The sequence below is a fragment of the Cotesia glomerata genome, linkage group LG7 (assembly GCF_020080835.1).
Source record: "Cotesia glomerata isolate CgM1 linkage group LG7, MPM_Cglom_v2.3, whole genome shotgun sequence".
Lineage (NCBI taxonomy): Eukaryota > Metazoa > Arthropoda > Insecta > Hymenoptera > Braconidae > Cotesia > Cotesia glomerata.
The window spans coordinates 10,551,968-10,570,889 of NC_058164.1; the positions used below are offsets into that span (position 1 = coordinate 10,551,968).

Here is an 18,922-nt window from a genome sequence, read left to right on the forward strand (position 1 = left end):
GCGGCAGCCCCAATTTTTTTTTTCCATGTAGGATTTAAACCTGTATGTTGCGGGAACCACTCCTATACTATTATGGGAATGGTTCCCATAAATTATGGAAACTATTCCTATAATAATATAGAAATAATATAGGAATAGTTCCCATAATATTATGGGATTAGTTCCCATAATGATATAGGAATAGTTTCTATATCATTATGGGAATTATTCCTATAGCATTATGGGAACCATTCCCATAATGGTATAGGAATAGTTCCCATAATTTTCTTTCCGTGTAGAGTTCTAATACCATTCAACTAAAAAAAAAAAAAATATATATATATATATAGAACATTTTCAACCAACTCAGTCTCTTGATAATGAAATAATTATTTTGAAACTTACTTTTTGTTTACTTGCATTTAGGGTATAATTATTGTATTGGTCGATGAAGCAACGTGCCTATCTTGATACTCATTATATGATTTATCAGTCCATAAATTATTTACTCTTCCAATATGGTCATATTGAAGACTGAAGGGGTCAAAAGCGTGGCTGACTTCATGGCCTATAAGTGTTCCAGCTGCTCCGTAATTCATGTAATTAGGATGATGGATCCCGAAAATTAAGCCTTGGAGCAATCCTGTGGACATCGCTAAAGATTTTAAAAATTAAACCCTCGATACATAATTTATTACTTTCGTTTTCTTCTATTAATTAGGATTGTTAATGTTAATGATTCAGTTGTAACGGGGTGGTTAGCCCTGTCCAATTGGTCACCCCTTTCCTCTTTGAAAAGGGTGCCACTGGGATTTTATACTCGGTGTCCCAGAAACCGGGGAGCATGAGAAGGAAAGATCGGGTCGTGAGAAGTTGAGAAAGGCTGAAAAATTAATACTGAGAAACAATTATTAACAATTAACAATTCAATTATTTATTTAATATAAACAATTTAATTTTAACAAAATTCCTTAATAATATTACCCTTAAAATTAACTTATCAATTACTTAATTGTGAGGACCTCTCACCTACGCAGGCACTTGCCAAAACTTACAACTAAATATCCTTAAATTCTTTCAACTATAGATCATTACGCATCTATCTTCTTAATTTCCTAATTCAATCATAGACCATTACGCATCTAGATTCCTAATTTCTAAATTTAATCATAGACCATTACGCATCTAGATTCTTAATTCCTTAACCCTCGTCCAACTGACGGAATAACAAACAACATATTTTACCCAATAAAACTTCTCAATATTTCGTATTTTCCAAAATTCCAAAATTACGCCTAACAATTTCTTAACACAAAATTCTGACCTTCGATTTTAATTCATTAAATTCATTAATATATCTTCTTAACTAAATTCATTTCCCAAATTTTCTTAAATAAAATTTTAACCAATTTTCCTTAAATAAATTTAATCTCCAGATTAACTAAATTTACCAAATTCACCAAATTTTCTTATCGAATTTATCTAATAAATTATCCTTAAATTCAATCAATTATTTAATAATTGATTTAGCACTTTTCTAACTTAAACAATTCAATTACATTTATCCACCGGCCTAAATTTAATTTTCCAAAACTTTACAATACTATCATAATCTACTAAATTTTACGCCAACACTTGTTTACTGCAAATAAATTTTACTACATTACATAATCACTAAATTTCTGTACTAGTTCACTTACTAAATTTTCTACTAATATTTTCAATTAATAAATTCTACTGAACTCATTACAGGATTTACTCAATTTAATCTTCCTAAACAAAATTCTAAACATCAACTATTCGAATCCTAAGCGTCTCAATACAACTCTTAACTACATACATTCTAGAATGACCTTCACTGACTTAATTACGCATTTTCATTTCTTATTCAAATTTACTTTTCTTTATATCTCGAAAATTCTTAACTAAAATTAATTTATCATAGCTAACAGGCCTATAATAAATTACTTATAAATTCTCTACAGTAAATTCACAAATAAACTATTAATCTCATTCTTTTAAAATAAATATCCAATAACAAAAAACTAGCTAAATGACCTTGGCGCATGAATTTCTAAAGTACAAAACTTGCTAATATAAAAATGACCGCTCGAGAAATTAATTTTAATTATTTCAGCCTCTTAATTAAATTAATAATCAATTTTGGCCTAAAAAAATCGAAAATACCTGGAGACTAAATTATTGTTTTATCCAACGATGACTGATACTCCGGTCCAACTTGGCTGGCTCCGCCGCTTGGCGTCTTGTCGTCTCAAACCACTATGTTAGCTTCCGGTCAGGGCTTGTCCAATTCCAAATACCGTAATAAACTCCTCAGTAGTTGCTTTCTATCGTCGGCGTTCAAAACTGCACTCTCTTGACTTATCTAATCTCAACAAGGTCACTGATTCACAAAAGGCAAAAGGCCACTGGCTTCCAGAAGGGAAAAAGCCTCGATGTTTTTCGTGCTCGCTCTTTTATAACCCTCAGCTGAGGCTCTCGAACTTTCCTATTGTTACGCCCCGCTTCATTTTCCGGGAACAGTAGTGGGGACTCTTGATTAGCACGCCCGGTGACAAGTCGAAACTCTTGTCAAAAATCGAAAAGTAAGGGAAAACCCTTACCTACCATGCGTCAATTATCGGGGTCGATAATGACCCCGGGAAGTTCGATTTTCCCTGTTACACAGTTTACTATAAAAAGTATATCATTTTTTCGGGTTATTACTTTGATTCAATAAGTAAGTTTACACTTTCTATACATTAACTTTATAAGACATAAAATGAACTCACCAAATAAGTTTAATGTTGGAAAGTAATGGCCTGTACTCCCAATCAGATCAAAGGAAGTTACATTCCAATTCGCTCTATAATATATATTAAAGGGTCTACTTATATTATCCATCTCCTTTATCCAATTGAATCTCTCCAATTGAACAACATTTTCCAGAAAACAATCATCATCTAGATCGAGATCTGCAAAATACTCTTCTAGCATTTCATCATCTAACAACTCATCCGGATACGCGATAAGACCTTTTATAGCTTCCGCTTTTGCGATAGCATTTTTTTTAGTTTCTCCATCAGTCCAATCGACAGAACTCAAAGTCTCTATCAACTTTTGTTTTATTTCGATAAAGATATCAGTCACTGCTTCCTTAATTCGTGTATCTTTAAGTTTTTTCACATACAGAGCATGAACGCTTACCGGTAACAATTCTTTAACTAATTCAATGCAATTAATTTCATTGTCATATTCGTCTTCATCTTGTTTATAAAATTGATAAACTTGTAGGAAAGTGGAATTTTTAACAAACGGTACTAAACTTTCAATTATTTTCCATAATCCAAAATTAGCCTGAATTCGCTTGGGAGTGTAATTTAAAATTTGAATGAGATTGTCCAAGTAAATAAAACTTCCTGCCGTTCTGATAATTGTCGCGTTGTTGATTTCATAAAATGGTTGCATAGCTATGTTAAAAAATTTGATCCAATTGACGGAATGCCAACGTTCAATCATATCAGCAACGGACATTTCCTCGATTAATGCCGTGTTGTTTAATAATGAGTCAATTGATAAGTTATTTGAAATATTTGTGAGTTCTAATTCAAATTCCAAGGAATCGCTGAGTTCATTTTCAGCAATCGGCTTATCAGCCCCTAGTAGCACAGATATATTAACCATGTAATCATAGTAAGCTTTTATTTGCGGATCACTTTGATTTATTGACTCATGGTTGGAAAATTCAAAAAACGGTGGTTTGATCTGTAAGAGAATAAACTTCCTAATAGAATAAATAAACTTCCTAAGAGAATAAATAAACTTCCAACTTAGCAAACATTTGACAATTTATTTGTTTTACTTAAAAAAGAAAATTTTGTTAAGAAAATATTTGTAAGAAATTTTATTCATGAGTTTATAAAATTCTAACATATATTTAATTGTAATTATCATTGGAATACGGTAGTGCGGGAACTTCAGAAGTATACACCGTAATATAATTAAAAATTGACAATGCTTTGAATATGCAAGTTTTTGCATATTTTTATTAACTCCATTATGTTTAATCCATAAGTATAATTTAGATGAAAAATATTAAAGTATATCATGTTAGCAAACTATTCGTAACGCGATTGGTCAAATATATTATAAGCACGAAAATATATATAATTCCATGCTAACATTCAGACGCGCGCTTGCGCGCGCGACGTATACTAGTACGGTAAAAATACCGTAAACTGTACTGTATATCTTTACTTTTGATGAACGAAGTTTACTATACACTCATAACCTTAAAATTATAGACAATTAATATCAAGAAACGTGCGATAGTAAAAAAATTAATTAAAGTGAATTACTTGTGAATAGAATATTAATGTGTGTCAAGTGATGGCATTTTTACAAATTCGTAATTCCAATCTTTTCTCACCAAAAGCTTCATTTGCGAAGGTAATTATTAAATAATTGTGTTAAATTTCGCATTTTTTGTTTTTTCATCTTGTGTCAGTACTACATTTTTTATCAAAGTAAAGTTGTATACATTTTTATATTTTTTATTATTGAGATAAATACATGGTTGAATAAAATCAATATTAAAATTTATTTTTAATATCATTTATTGTGAAGATTAGTAAATTTCTCAATCCTTGGTGGACCCGATATAATATACCGCGATTGTTCAACGTGATTGATTGTAGTAATATCGTACGGTATTGTAAAAGACCGTCAACAATTACAGATACATGATAACTGTAGTTCACTGTATTTTTACTGTTTTTTGCCGTATGGCCAGTGTACTGTGTGAAATTACGGTATAATTGTAATGTTACCTTGACGAATCCAAAATACGGTAGGGTACGGTAAAGTATCGTAAAATTACAGTAAGTTACGGTGAAAATTACTATAAAAGACGATGTAGTGCGGTCGACTTACAATACTGCGGTACGTTACCGTATTTTACGGTAAGTGTGCCGTACAAATGCAGTACTCTACCGTATAGATACTGTAAATTACCGTAATTGATACAGTAGATAACTAATCCGAACAAAAACAGTTTCACTGTAAAAAAATCGCGCCAAGTCCACGTTCATAAGACTATTAAGAAAAAAAAATTTGTTTTTTTCTTTACAAAAATATATAAAATAAAAAAATTAAAAAATCCAAGTAACCGATATGATTGTTTATGATTTTCGGAAATTAAAAAAAATTTTGTTAAAAATTTAAAAATTAAAAAAAAAGTTTGGAACGTATTTAGTGTGCGCGGTTGCAAAATTAAAAAAAATTGAAATACACAATGACGCACACCAAGTATGTTCCAAAATTTTTTTCTTTCAATTTAACATTATAATAAAAATAAGATTCTTAAAATAAAAAGATAAAAACAGTTTGTAACCACGTCGTGAAAAACAAAAACTAGAATTTTCGTGTACTTTCAGCGTAAAATAGATACGTAAATAAAACGATACACAAAATACATAAAGATTAATGGATAACAAGTGGGCGAAAACTGTCTTGCCAATAGTTGATAATGTTGAGATGAGAGATTTAAAGAAGCATTCACAAATGATTTCAAAGGGATAAATTGAAAAACTGATAATAGTTTTTCATTTTCCCCCTTGGTATTCCTACTTTGGTCCCACATAAATCCCAACTAGGGCTTCACACGAGACGAGAGTAGGCGAGAGTACTAAAAATCTCGTCTCGGTCTCGTAAATTCCGAAAAAATTAAGTCTCGTTCAAGTCTCGGTCTCGTCTCGTTACTAGTTGTCTCGTCTCGGTCTCGTCTCGTTACCAGTTGTCTCATCTTGTCTCGCTTAGTTCTAAATATTAAGAACAAATATCATATTCACTTATTCACTTATTTCATCTTCACTTTCATTAGATCTTTGCCTCTTATTTGGGTTATTATCACTAACAATCACACTTGTTAACAATTTACTGTATCTGAAATCGGAAAATTGTAAATCTTCACTATTCAAAAGTTTTTGTAAAACTGATGAACAACTCTTTAGAGAATTTCTCTGATCCACATAATTTTGTCAATATAAACAATTTTTCGTCACGCAGTTTAGCATAAATTTTATCTTTACGGAATACTTGAAACATTTTTTTTGCATCTAACATAAGTTTGTTACTAAATACTTGAGTATTTGACCAGTTCTATTATATATACTCCTACAGATGTATACAATAACTGTTCATATCTTTACTACAAGAAGTACAGGAAAAAACAAAAAATTTCTCCAGATGTCCAAATAGAGACTAAATTTTCAAAACATCGCTATAGAGGCAATAAAAGTTGTCCGTTAAGTACTGAATTTATAATGAGATTAGTTTTTATATTAGTAAATTTTATTTTTCTCGAAAAATAACGTTAATTATCGCAAATTTGTAACAAACATAATAATTAATATTCTTTTGAAATATTATCTAGACAAATCACATTGGTGATCATAATGGAAACTCTTTATATTTAATTGTTTTATATAGGTGTTGAAAAAGGACGAGTCAAATATAAGAAAAGTTTACTGTATGTCTGTAGTAAATAAGAGGGTCTTCCAGGTAGAAAATTTCGAGTAAAAAAAAACCCCTCAATAGTACACACATCTATGACTCTCTCGCTTGTAGACACATACACAAGCGAGATTATAAGTGAACCCATTGATCTTTTAAAAGGAATCATTCAAATCTAAAATGTAAAAATCTGCAAAAATAAGTATTTATGAAAAAATGAGGCTGGCAATGGCCTGGTCGGCTCGGTGCTCGCTTTTCGAAAGAGTGGGACCCGGGTTCGATCCCAGCATGCACCAATATTTTTCAGTGATTATAATTAAAAATATGTGCGTTACGTTACGTTGCCAGCCTCTAGAAGTGGCAGAGATAGCCGGGTGGCACACGTCTGACTTGGGCGATCACACATTTAAGCAACAATTTGAATGGGTGACCACTTTAGTCAGCGTTGGCTAGCGCGAGGGATCTCTGCACACTAGGAGAGGGGCCTAATGCTCCAGTGGTCGATAAAGAAGAGTTTCTTATCAATCACTGTAGACTTAGCCCAGCTCCGACTGTACTATCATGGGTTTTCTCTGTGGTTTCCCCATGATTCTGTTCCAACAGCCTGAGAAGGTGAGGTTCAGGATGAATACGGTACAGAAAGCACAAGTCGGTCCACAGCCGCAAAAATTAAAAGTAGAAATGAAGTCAGGGTGCAAGTGAAAGCACAAGTCGGGTGGGACTTGCTGAGGTCCAATATGAGAAATAGAAAAAGCGTAGAGCTAGGAGAAAAAGAGGAATCAGCCTTGAAAAAACCGAGAGGTGTACAAGTAAAGCATAATAATAATAATAATAATAATAATAATAAAGTATTTATGAAAAGTGATACTGATAAGTAACTATTAGAAGAGTTAACAAGTTGAAGTAAAAATATGAAAAAATCATACATGGCTAAGGATGCCATGATGTTTTGAATTGAAAAACTACGATATAGAATATAAATATTAATACATATACTCAAAAAATTACAGTTTCAACTTTGAGTTTTCTTTTTAAAGTTACAATAAACTATTTCACAGATGGTCACCAGATTTTATACTTTGTGAAATTTATTGTTATCTTTGTAGATTTTTTCTAATTTTTTTAATAAAAACTTCATAAAAAAAATTTTACGAGACCAAGAACGAGACTCTCGGGTTGCGCTATATGTGATCTCGGTATCGTCCATAACATTTTCAAAAATGTCTCGTCTCGTCTCTTCTCGCTTTTCCGAGACGAGAACGAGACGAGACGAGAAAAATCTCGCTCTCGTTTGAAGCCCTAATCCCAACTAGGAAAAAAGTGCACAGTAAAAAATTTTGCGTCATTGCGTTAAAAAATTTTGTGTCAAAAATTTTTATGTTAATTATTTAACACTTTTTTGTGTTGATTTAACAGAATAAATTTTCAATTTACACATAAAAGTGTTAAATATTTAATACAGAAATTTTTAACACTAAGTCACTCAATGACGCAAATTTTTTTACTGTGTGTACAAAATTTTTTATTTTCACGTTGAATATTTCCATTTAGATCCCACATGAATCCCAACGAGAGAAAAACTTCTAAAAATTTTTTAATTTTACATTGGGCATTCCCACTTTGGTCCCACATGAATCCCAACTATAAAAAAAGTGCAAAAAATTTTTTATTTCCACCTTGGGTATTCCCATTTAGATCCCACATGAATCCCAACGAGAAGAAAACTTCTTAAAATTTTTAGTAATTTCATAGAAATCTAACTATTGCATTGGTCCTCATGACGGAACTTTTGAAAAATTTTGCTATATTTCGACTCAGCTCGTCAAGCGGATTCTGAAAATGCATATGGTTCAAAAGTTTATATATGTATGTATTTATACATTTTATCCCAATTGGGTTCTCATTGGGTCCTCATTGGGATTTCCCTATTGGGAAATCAATTTCCCCATTGAAATTTTCTCCCTTGACGTTTCAAAAAAAAAAATGCTCTTGCCGTGGACAGCATAACTCATTATTGGTTCATCTAAAATCAAAGATCCAAACATATGTCGTTAGTACATGGATAAATCTCGTTGTTGGACGAAGGAGAATAAAAAAATTAAAATTTGAATTTTTGACAGACTTTGAAAAAAAAAAACACATTTTTTGGTCAAATTTTCGCCATGTATTTGCTCGAAAAAATTAGTTGAAATAAAAAAAAAATCCTTCGTCCAATAATCCTTCGTTAAATAAAATATATGATTGTATAGGGGACGGGCGGGCAAGACGGAGAGGGCGGGTAAAATGAATAATCGTTTTAAATCGCTGGTCGATCGATAGAAACATTTTAGACTGTAATCTATCAATCTATTATGTAACTACACTTACCGTTATCGATAAAGTATTGGTTTTGCATACTTGTGAGAATTTTTTTTTATAAATATTGAAATTTAGGAAAAAAATTAAAATTTTAAATCGTAAATATACATTGATTATTTTAATGTTGTTAAGGACGATGCAGATTTGATTTTTTTCTTCATATTCCGGATGTGGTTCATATTTTTGCGACGATCGTTTTGATTGAAATGTATTTTCTAATCAGTATTCGTTTTACGCGACCTGAGTATTCATTTTGCCCGCCCTGGTAGGGCAAAACGGATAATGTTGACTTTTTTTTTTTTTTTTTAATTTCGAAGAAGAATTTTTTTGTTTTTATTTTTATTTTACTTTAATTATAAACTTCAATCAGCCAAAGTGAAGAATATATATGATTATAATATATATTTGTTATTTCAGTTTTAAATTAACATATCCGTTTTGCCCGTCCTTCCCCTATACTAAAAAAAAAAATAGTAAAAATACCCTTTTTTGAACCTCTGAAGCCGACCTAACCCCTTAATGTCCTTAATGTCCTAACCCCTTAATGTCCTTAGCGTTCGAGCTATTAAGCTATTAAGGACGCAAGTTCGAGCCCAACTCACGACAAAGATTTTTTCTATCAACGATTTCATTTTAATTCAAATTAAATTTACTAACGAGATCATCATATAATGAGTATATGGTTCTAAATTATTTTTAATCTTTTCGAAAATCATAATATTTTTTCTTTCAAAATTTAGATTGGGCTCTGATGGGGATTTCTCCATTGGGACCTGAGAGGGATCGCCCAATGAGGGCCGCATAGGACTTTGCGCGACATCCCCATGTGGGGTCCCTATTAGGAAACCCAACGAGGGCCCAATAAGTCTTACATTAAAATTTCTAGTCGGGGTGTAAGAGACCTTTTTTGTAGAGCGTTGAATTCTCTACAAGAATATGCTATGGACTTATTTATGGGAGGTGCGTATGCCGAGCTAGAAAAATAAACAAAAAAAAGAATTTTTTTTCCTATGTTATTTAAATGGAAAATGAAAAATTAGGGACAGACACCTCTAAATATTAATATTAAGAGCTCCGCTTTGAACAGGCTTCTGTTCTCACCTTCATGCAAGTTTTCAGCCTGTTTTTTCGTTGAAAAAAAAAAGTCGCCTAAAATTGAAACACCCTAAACCGGAGGCACTGTAGTGCCTCAAGCCAAGTACACGTTCAACAACATATGTAATAATGTGTGTGAACGTGTAGGCGTGAGGCTAAAGTGCCTCTATTCTCGAGTCAGATGTCAACATAACCTCACCATATTTTTAACTCGATTAATTTTATTACTACGTTCATATCAACACTTTACACTCACTTTAAATAGTTTAATTATTAGTTCTTTCGATAAAACACCAAAAACTATATTATTATTTTCATTATTTAGCGTTATCCTAATTTACAAAATTTTCGCTCCCCCGTTTTTCGATTCTACGAGAGATTTTACTAATTTCGGTCGAAATTTTTATTTCGAAGTTGGTACAGATTAATTTTCTGCGGATAGTATACTACTCTGTAGTATCAGAGTTAGTCCGTTTCAGATTTTTTTTCTGACGGAAGTAACGCTTACTATAGTCTGTGTAGCTTCCGCTATTCAAAAATAATAATTTGGATTGGTCGTAAGTAAATATTATATACTCCACGCTTCTTGACTTATACGCCAGCTAGTGGCAAATATTATAATCAACTAGGATTATTTATTTCCAATATTTTAAAACGGATCAACTGTGAATAGCAAAGTGAATAAAAATTCAACAGTTTTAAAAAAATTATTTTAAATTGCAAAGTTTTTTGAAAATCTTTAAGTATACTTGTTTATTTATTACTTTTGTAATAAATAAATTATTAATAAATTTCCAGACGATTGCGACATTCTATAAAATTCAATTTGGAAAATCCAAAAGTTCACGACTCATAATGCTCATTTAATTATGAAATATTAAAAAAAAAAAAAAAAAAAAAAAAAACATAAGTCGTTCAAAGTTAGTTACCGAAAAAACAGCTGTACTAGGAAGGTAATGCACAGGCACCCCTGGTAGAATAAATGTACATAATTTGTATAGATAGATAGATAGATAGATAGATAAAAAAATTTATTTGGCTCTGGAACCTAAGCTCCCTCAAAGCCATCAATATTTAAATTACATTGGTTTACATAGGTTACAAGATTACTTAACTAATTAAAGGTTTACAATTAGATTTAATTTCAAATGTTATAAAATCCAAATATATTATTTAATACAAACAAATAACTTAATTTAAAGTCATAATAATTCTACAAGAAAAAATATTTAAATAAGATCCAAAATAAAGATTGCAATTGTTAATTGTCATGTTCAAAAAAGTGATTGAAGCAAGCATTTTTGTTCGAGACCGAGACAAATAACTAACAGACGTACGGTAAAATAAAAAGTTTGTTAAATACAAAATTTTTATAACTTTCAAAACATCTGCAAAACAACTGTACAAGAAAATTCTCTCACGCTCTTAAATTTATGATTTTACAAACGTTCTCCTTCCAAAAATATTTTATTTTATTTATTTTACTCTTTACAAAATTTGAGAAAAGATTTTACGTTAATCCTTTACTTTTACTTTTTTTTATCTAAGTAGATGTCTATTACTTCATATTTGGAACCCTTATAAAATTATTTATGACCTCAGTAAAGAGCATGAGATAAAAATGAGTCCCACGCTAGCTGATCTTTTGGGCCACTAATGCTATCTCACTCAGTCAAAGCATGTTTCTCTATCTAAATTTGTCACCTCGACTATCGTCATATTGACAACACCCTTTAAAACGCCTACAACTTTTCCTGACCAATCAAGAAACGTAAAAACATCCCTTCTAAATGCAGTGACTTAGACAGTAAGAAACAAACTTAAACTTTGACAAAATTACAACAGTCTACCGATAAACGTAAAACAGATAATACATACAAACATAACGTCTCCGCGAACGTCTTGCTCCCAAACTTTAAATTCAATTTCACTATTTTATGTATTAATTTGTATTAGTTGATCTTGATTTGTTTTTTATAACTAAAGAAAATGAAATTAATATATTCGTTAATCTTTAAAATAAAATAAACTAAAGAAAACATTAAAACAAACAAATAACCCCCTAACAAATTGTCGTTAAAAATCTCTAAGCGACATTTTATGGTCCTCAAAGCCGGGTTTAACGAACTAAAAGTGGTATACAGTCTAGTGAAGTGAAATTAAAATAAGCATAAATTGTTATTTAATTAGAGTCTAATACCGCGAGAAAATCAAATAAACATGTCTCAAATATTTAGACGAGGTCAAATTAAAGCATCTATAACAAGAATACAAACATTTATAGAAGAATTTACTGATTCTCCTCTGAATCAAGCCAAGCTGCAGCAACGAATTGAAAATTTGAAAGCCGTTTTCAGTGCACTCCCGGATATTACGGCGGAACTCATGGCAAGTGATCCTGATGGAAACCATGATATAATAGAAACCAAGATAACCGAGAATTATATGGACGTATTAGCGACAGCAATTCTTTTACAAAACAATACTACTGAGACAACCAGAGATAGATCGGTGACTCCTGCTATCTCAGAGAGTAGTAGCAATCAAACTCTTGACCACAATCTGACAAGAATGCCGAAACGTGAGTTACGCAAATTTGATGGTAAACTTGAAGAATGGAAAGCATTTTCCCATTGGTTCAAGTCAAATGTACATGAGCGGCACAAGTCAAATGTACTAGTTGGTGAGGCAGCAAACACTATCGCAAGCCAAGGCTTAATGTATATAGCTATATCCACGTAATAATTACCGTAACTCCTATTCTTTCCCGCTTCACAGCATTATTTATATTTGTAAAAATGCTTACCGTAAGATGGACGGTGTGGCTTAATGTATATAGAATAAGCGAAAGGAAATTTAGTATAGACCGGATAGCTCAAATGGTAGAGTAGCCGACATGTCTTCGGAAGGTTCTGGGTTCGAATCCCAGTCCGAGCTATCTAATAATTTTTTCTCGCATATTCTATAAACTCACATTAAGATGATCCTCTTCACATTCCTTTCTCAATCCTTTCCTACCAATATCCTGTTACGTGAATGTGGAACGCTTCACGTAATAATTACCGTAACTCCTATTCTTTCCCGCTTCACAGCATTATTTATATTTGTAAATAAGTAAGAGTACAATCAAAGACTACGCCCAAATACTTGTAGCTTGTAACAAAATCTATCAATCTATTATCTAAATATAATCTTAAATTTTCTATGCTTGCATTAACATTGCACACATTTACCGCACTGCCAAATATCATTGCCTTAGTCTTTAATACATTTAAACGCAGCCTATTCGCTTGACACCAGTCTGAAACACACTTAATATCTTCATTCATGTAAAAAATATATTTATTTACATCAGCTAGCTTACAACGCAAATAAATAACCATGTCATCTGCAAATCGGCTCGTCCAAATAGGTAGGAATGAAACCACTGTACTGATTTTAACAAAAACCCCAGTCTGACCAACTTTAATAACAATAAAGAGTGATCAACCGAATCAAATGCTTTCGTAAAATCCAAAAAAACCGCAATCGTAACCTCACCCTGATCTATTCCTAATCTTATATCATCAGATAACCTCAAGACAGCAGACTAAGTTCCCATACCCTCTTTAAAACCTGTTTGTCTATGATCCATCAAATCATGCACCTGCAAATACTTTATAGCCTGATCATAAATAATTCTCTCTAATGCTTTTGATAGTGCGCATAACAAATATATTGGACGGTAGTCCGATGGCAACGATGGGTAATTATCTTTCGGCAAAGGTATTACCAACGAACACTTCCAAATTAATGGGAAAACACTATTATTAATAGATTCATTGAGTAAGCACAAAATCACTGGCAATATCCCATTCAGAATGGCCTTGTATTCTTGAACTGAAACATCATCCAAACCTCTTGCATTTATCGAGATACGCTTGATAGCCCTTTCAACACTAGTAATGTCAGTATTACTCAAATTGAACTGCAGCTCACTCTCAACGATGTCTTCCAAGTCAAAAATCGCTACACACTTCTCAAAACTTGGAAGCACATTACCTGATGCCACTGATGCAAAGTAGGCATTTAATTAATCGGGAGAAATAGTTGGAATATGATGCAATTGAGATCCTTTATTAGTCAGCCCAAGGCTATCTATCTCCCTCCAAAATAATTTTGTCCCGCATGAAGACTCAAATTTACGCTCCAGATACTTAGTCTTTGATGACGAAAGTCTCCGTTTAAAATCAGGTCTCAGTTCCACATATCTAGCAAACAGAGATATCGAGTTACGGCGTTTTGAAGCACGATAGCACGCATCTCTCTCCCTCTTTAAGTTGCGCAATTCAACTGTCAACCAAGGAATCAGAGGACGATTCACCACAAACGTCTTCTCTGGCGCAACTTCATCCAAAACATCACTTATTAGTTCGTTGAAAGCATCTAGCTTCGAGTCTATGTCCGAACGTATCAAATGCATCCAAATCGTAAGAATCCACAAACTCTACTGTTTTTCTGGCGTTTATGCCACAATTCTGCCGCACATGGACTGCAGTATTTCACAAGCTAATTACAACTTAATAACTCTACACTTGAGTTTAACTATTAGCTCAAAACTGCAAGAATCACTAATTTTCAACAATTTTTATAAAAACAATTCAATCACTAATGTCTCAACACAAAAATATCAAATATCTAACAGAGCTGTTGTAAACACGTCTTACTCGTCAGACACTAGCGTCATTCAATTTTCATTGCTATATTATCCGGAGGATTCTTAAAATAATTAAATTAAACTTCTTTATTTCATTTCACGTTCTATTATTATTATTATTAATATTATAATAGTTTTTACTTTTAATATTATTGTTGACTAAAACTATTATTATTAATATCTCTTCTTTATTAATGTGAATCTTACAATCATCGAGCTCAAAAATATAATTTTCGTGTCGTTACAAAAAAAAATTGAAATCCGTACAAAAACAGTTTCACTGTAAAAAAACGCTGTTCGGCCACACCCGAAGTGGAAGGTAGATTTCACTGAATGAAATTCTTGATAAAATGACGTACATAAGTCGGTTGTACTACACATTGCCTAAAAATGGTTCAATTGCACTCTTAAATTTGAAAAAATAACTAAAAATGGTCAAAATGTCAATGTTATAAACGTCAAATTGAAGGCGATTTTATGAGCTTTCACATGAATTTATCAAAAATTAGTAATCTCTTTTCAATCGAAAGTTATACAACAATTAAGGCACCGAAAACGTGATTTTCACTATTTTGATAGTTTTGAGGTGCTACCATTTCTAAACTTATTGACGAATTTCGCTCATTTTAGGGCTCATGCAAGCTAATTGTCCAAGGAATCTATATACTAAATTTCGTTAGGATCTCTTAAGAATTCTCGATAGAATAACATTCATAAGTCGGTTGTACTACACATTGTCTGAAAATGGTTCAGTTGCACTCTTAACTTTGATAAAATAACTAAAAATGGTCAAAATGTCAATGTTATATGCGTCAAATTAAGGGTAATTTTATGAGCTATCACATGAATTTTTTAAAAATTAGCTATCTCTGTTCAATCAAAAGTTATACATCAATGAAGTGACCAAAAACGTGATTTTCACTATATTGAAAATTTTAAATGGCCGCCATTTTTAAACTAATTGATCGATTTTGCTTATCTTCGAACTCGTTCAAGGTAATTGAAATTACCCAAAGAATATGTGTACCGAGTTTCATCTAAATCCGTTAAGAATTGTAGACGCTATCGTGTCCACAAGCCGCGTTATATTACATATCTATCTTCTAATATATAAAATTCTCGTGTCACAATGTTCGTTCCCATACTCCTCCGAAACGGCTTGACCGATTCTCATGAAATTTTTTATGCATATTCAGTAAGCCTGAGAATCGGCTACTATCTATTTTTCTAACCTCTAAGTGATAAGGGGTGTTCACCCTAAAAATTTTGTTTTTATTTTTTTGATAAAATTTTTTTTTTTTTTATTATGTGGCATCAAAAAATACATACAACTCTAAATTTGCACTTTTTTATCACCAGCCCTTGCTTTTTAATAGTCATTTTCATAATTTTATCATTTTCTATCCCGCTCGATAACATCAATTATTATCACTTGGTAAGTTATCCCCTCCATGTGTCTACCGGTGTCACTTCTCACCCTGTAAACAGCACGGAGTAGGGATGTTACCTCTATAGTTTTCGGCTATTATTAGTGTTTATGCTTCAAGCGTAGTAGTTAAACATTTTTACTATCTCAGTGTAACTCTCATATCAAATATATTCTCGAGTAACTTTATTATTTATTTATTAATAACTAATATTATTGAATATAATTAATTATTAATAACTAATAAAATTATTAATTTTGAGTGTAAATCGCACGATCAGTTAATTAAGTGACTCACATAACCTCTAAAATACTCAACACGTGTCACGAGTTCCCGCAAACAACGGCTATTGAGTTGTAAGTATAAATTATTTTTTACGTTTATTATAAAATCAAAAATTATTCTTTCTTATTTATAACGAAAATATTGTTGGGAATGGTGAAAAACGAATTCGGTGAAAGTTAGATTTTAATTACAATTGGGAAATTGTTTTTTGTGTTTACTTATAAGAGCTCTAACTTCGACCGAATTTTTTTTTTCACTATTTCTAACAATATGTATTTTCGATATAATTAAAAAACATAAAATTTTTCGCTTTCGTGAAACTATATAATTTTTACATGTATATTTAATGTAATCAAAGATAAAATAAATGATTAATATAATAATTAAATATAATAATTATATAATTCAATCAGTTCTATTCATGTGTGTTTTGTAATGTACAGTGATCAATGCCAACAAAACGCAAAGGGGCCAATTTGAGCCGTGATACAAATAAATCTAGAAGCATTCGAAATAGAAGAGCCCAAAGAACCGAAGAACAAGTTCAGGAAGAAAATACTGGAGCGCGTGTGAGAATGGCGCAATTGCGTCAAGAACAATCAGACGATACACGAGCTGAACGCAATGAAGTCATGAGATTAGAACAACGACAATCACACCGTTTTACTGTCAATAGACGCAGAGCGAATGACCAACAACGCCAACATGCACATCGAGCATTTGTAGCTACATCATTTCTGCGACTAGCATTCCAGTATGAGCCCGATATTGAATATTATGCTCATTCAAAAGTAGTAATTGGTGCTATGGACAAAGAATGCCCGTATTGTCATGCTTTGAAATTCAAAAATGAACCAGCCGGGATGTGTTGCGCGTCAGGGAAGGTACAACTACCTGTAATTGAAACACCACGGGAACCATTGAACGGTTTGCTTATCGGCACAGATCCATATTCTAACGTGTTCCTGAAGTCCATTCGAATCATTTATTAAAAACATCAGCAACACAGACATTGATATTGACAATCGTTGGGTCGTGCCATATTCGCCCCTGCTGAGCAAAACATACAATGCTCATATTAATGTTGAGTTCTGCAGTTCTGTGAAGAGCATCAAATACATTTGCAAGTATGTCCATAAAGGCAGTGACATGGTGGTGTTTAGAGTGGAAAATACCAATGTGAATGCTCCTCTAGTAAATAAAAACGATGAAATAACGCTCTACCAAATAGGTCGGTACATCAGCTCCAATGAAGCTGTTTGGCGTATCTTTAGTTTTCCAATTCATGAACGGGATCCAGCAGTTGTTCAGTTAGCCGTTCATCTTGAAAATGGTCAGCGTGTATATCTCACGAACGAGACAGCGATTGATCGTGCTATAAATCCACCAAAAACTACACTTACTGAATTTTTTGAATTGTGTATTCGTGCGGATGATTTTGGTGCCTTTGCACGTACTTTACTCTATTCACAAGTACCACGCTATTTCACATGGGCTCAAACAAAACAATGGATACCCCGCAAGCAAGGCTCACCAGTTGATGCATGCCCCAATTTATTCAAATCAAACGCCTTGAGGCGAGTATTTACAGTGAATCCAAGACAGACTGAGTGCTTTTATCTTCGACTATTGTTGGTTAATGTTACTGGCCCATTGTCATTTCAAGATATACGTAAAGTGAATAGGCAACAGTATACAACGTATAAAGATGCATGCCTTGCACTCGGCTTGCTAGAAGATGACAATCAGTGGGAATGTATGCTTGCTGAAGCAGCATTGAACTGTACAGCAATACAAATTCGTCTACTATTCGCTATAGTGTTGACTACATGTTTTCCAGCCCGAGCAGAGATATTGCGGGATAATCACAAAGATTCAATGACTGATGATATATTGCATCAACATCGTACAATGAAGCATTGATTGCTATTGAGGATCTTTGCATTATCATTGCCAACTTACCATTCAGTCATTTCGGTACGAATTCGCCAAATCGAGGTGCAACTGATTTAATGAACACTGAAATGAATCGTGAAATGCAGTACAACACTGTAGTAACGGCGGCGATCGTTTCTCGCAATGTTCCACTAATGAATGAGGAACAAAGAACCATTTACGACCGCATTATGCTCGCAGTTTCAGCAGGACAAGGTGGGTTCTTCTTTTTAGATGCACCAGGTGGAACTGGCAAGACATTCCTTATTTCGCTAATTCTCGCCAAAATACGATCTAATAATGGAATCGCATTGGCCGTTGCATCATCGGGCATTGCGGCAACTTTATTGGATGGAGGCAGAACAGCTCATTCAGTATTTAAGCTACCACTAAATATTCAAAATAACCCTGACGCAGTGTACAACATAAAAAAAATTAGAAAAACGATTGACCCTGAAGGCCATCCCTGCAACTTCCCGCTCATTCTATATCTAAGCTCTTAAAATTACACGTATGATGTTTTTGAGCTCTGCGAGCTCATGAATATGAGTTATGTGTTGCTTTGAGCTTTCCAAGCTCAAAGTGATAGCTGTTCTAAACTTTTGAGTTCCTTGAGCTCAAAAGTCTGATGGGA

General features: G+C 32.7%; 2 protein-coding genes across 2 annotated transcripts; one reads left to right on the plus strand and one right to left on the minus strand.

Annotated features, from left to right (window-relative positions):
* Positions 1-401: 401 nt before the first annotated feature.
* LOC123269059 (neprilysin-2-like) lies at positions 402-3,758 on the minus strand. The gene is made up of 2 exons (XM_044734558.1): positions 2,772-3,758; positions 402-634 (listed from the first exon to the last, which is right to left on the minus strand). Exons 1-2 carry the CDS (start codon positions 3,661-3,663, stop codon positions 402-404), a joined length of 1,125 nt encoding a protein of 374 aa, XP_044590493.1. The 5' UTR covers positions 3,664-3,758.
* A 13,444-nt stretch (positions 3,759-17,202) lies between these two features.
* On the plus strand, positions 17,203-18,276 carry LOC123269061. The gene is made up of 2 exons (XM_044734559.1): positions 17,203-17,237; positions 17,355-18,276. The coding sequence occupies exons 1-2, from the start codon at positions 17,203-17,205 to the stop codon at positions 18,274-18,276; spliced, it is 957 nt and encodes a 318-aa protein (XP_044590494.1).
* The last annotated feature ends 646 nt before the right edge of the window (positions 18,277-18,922 follow it).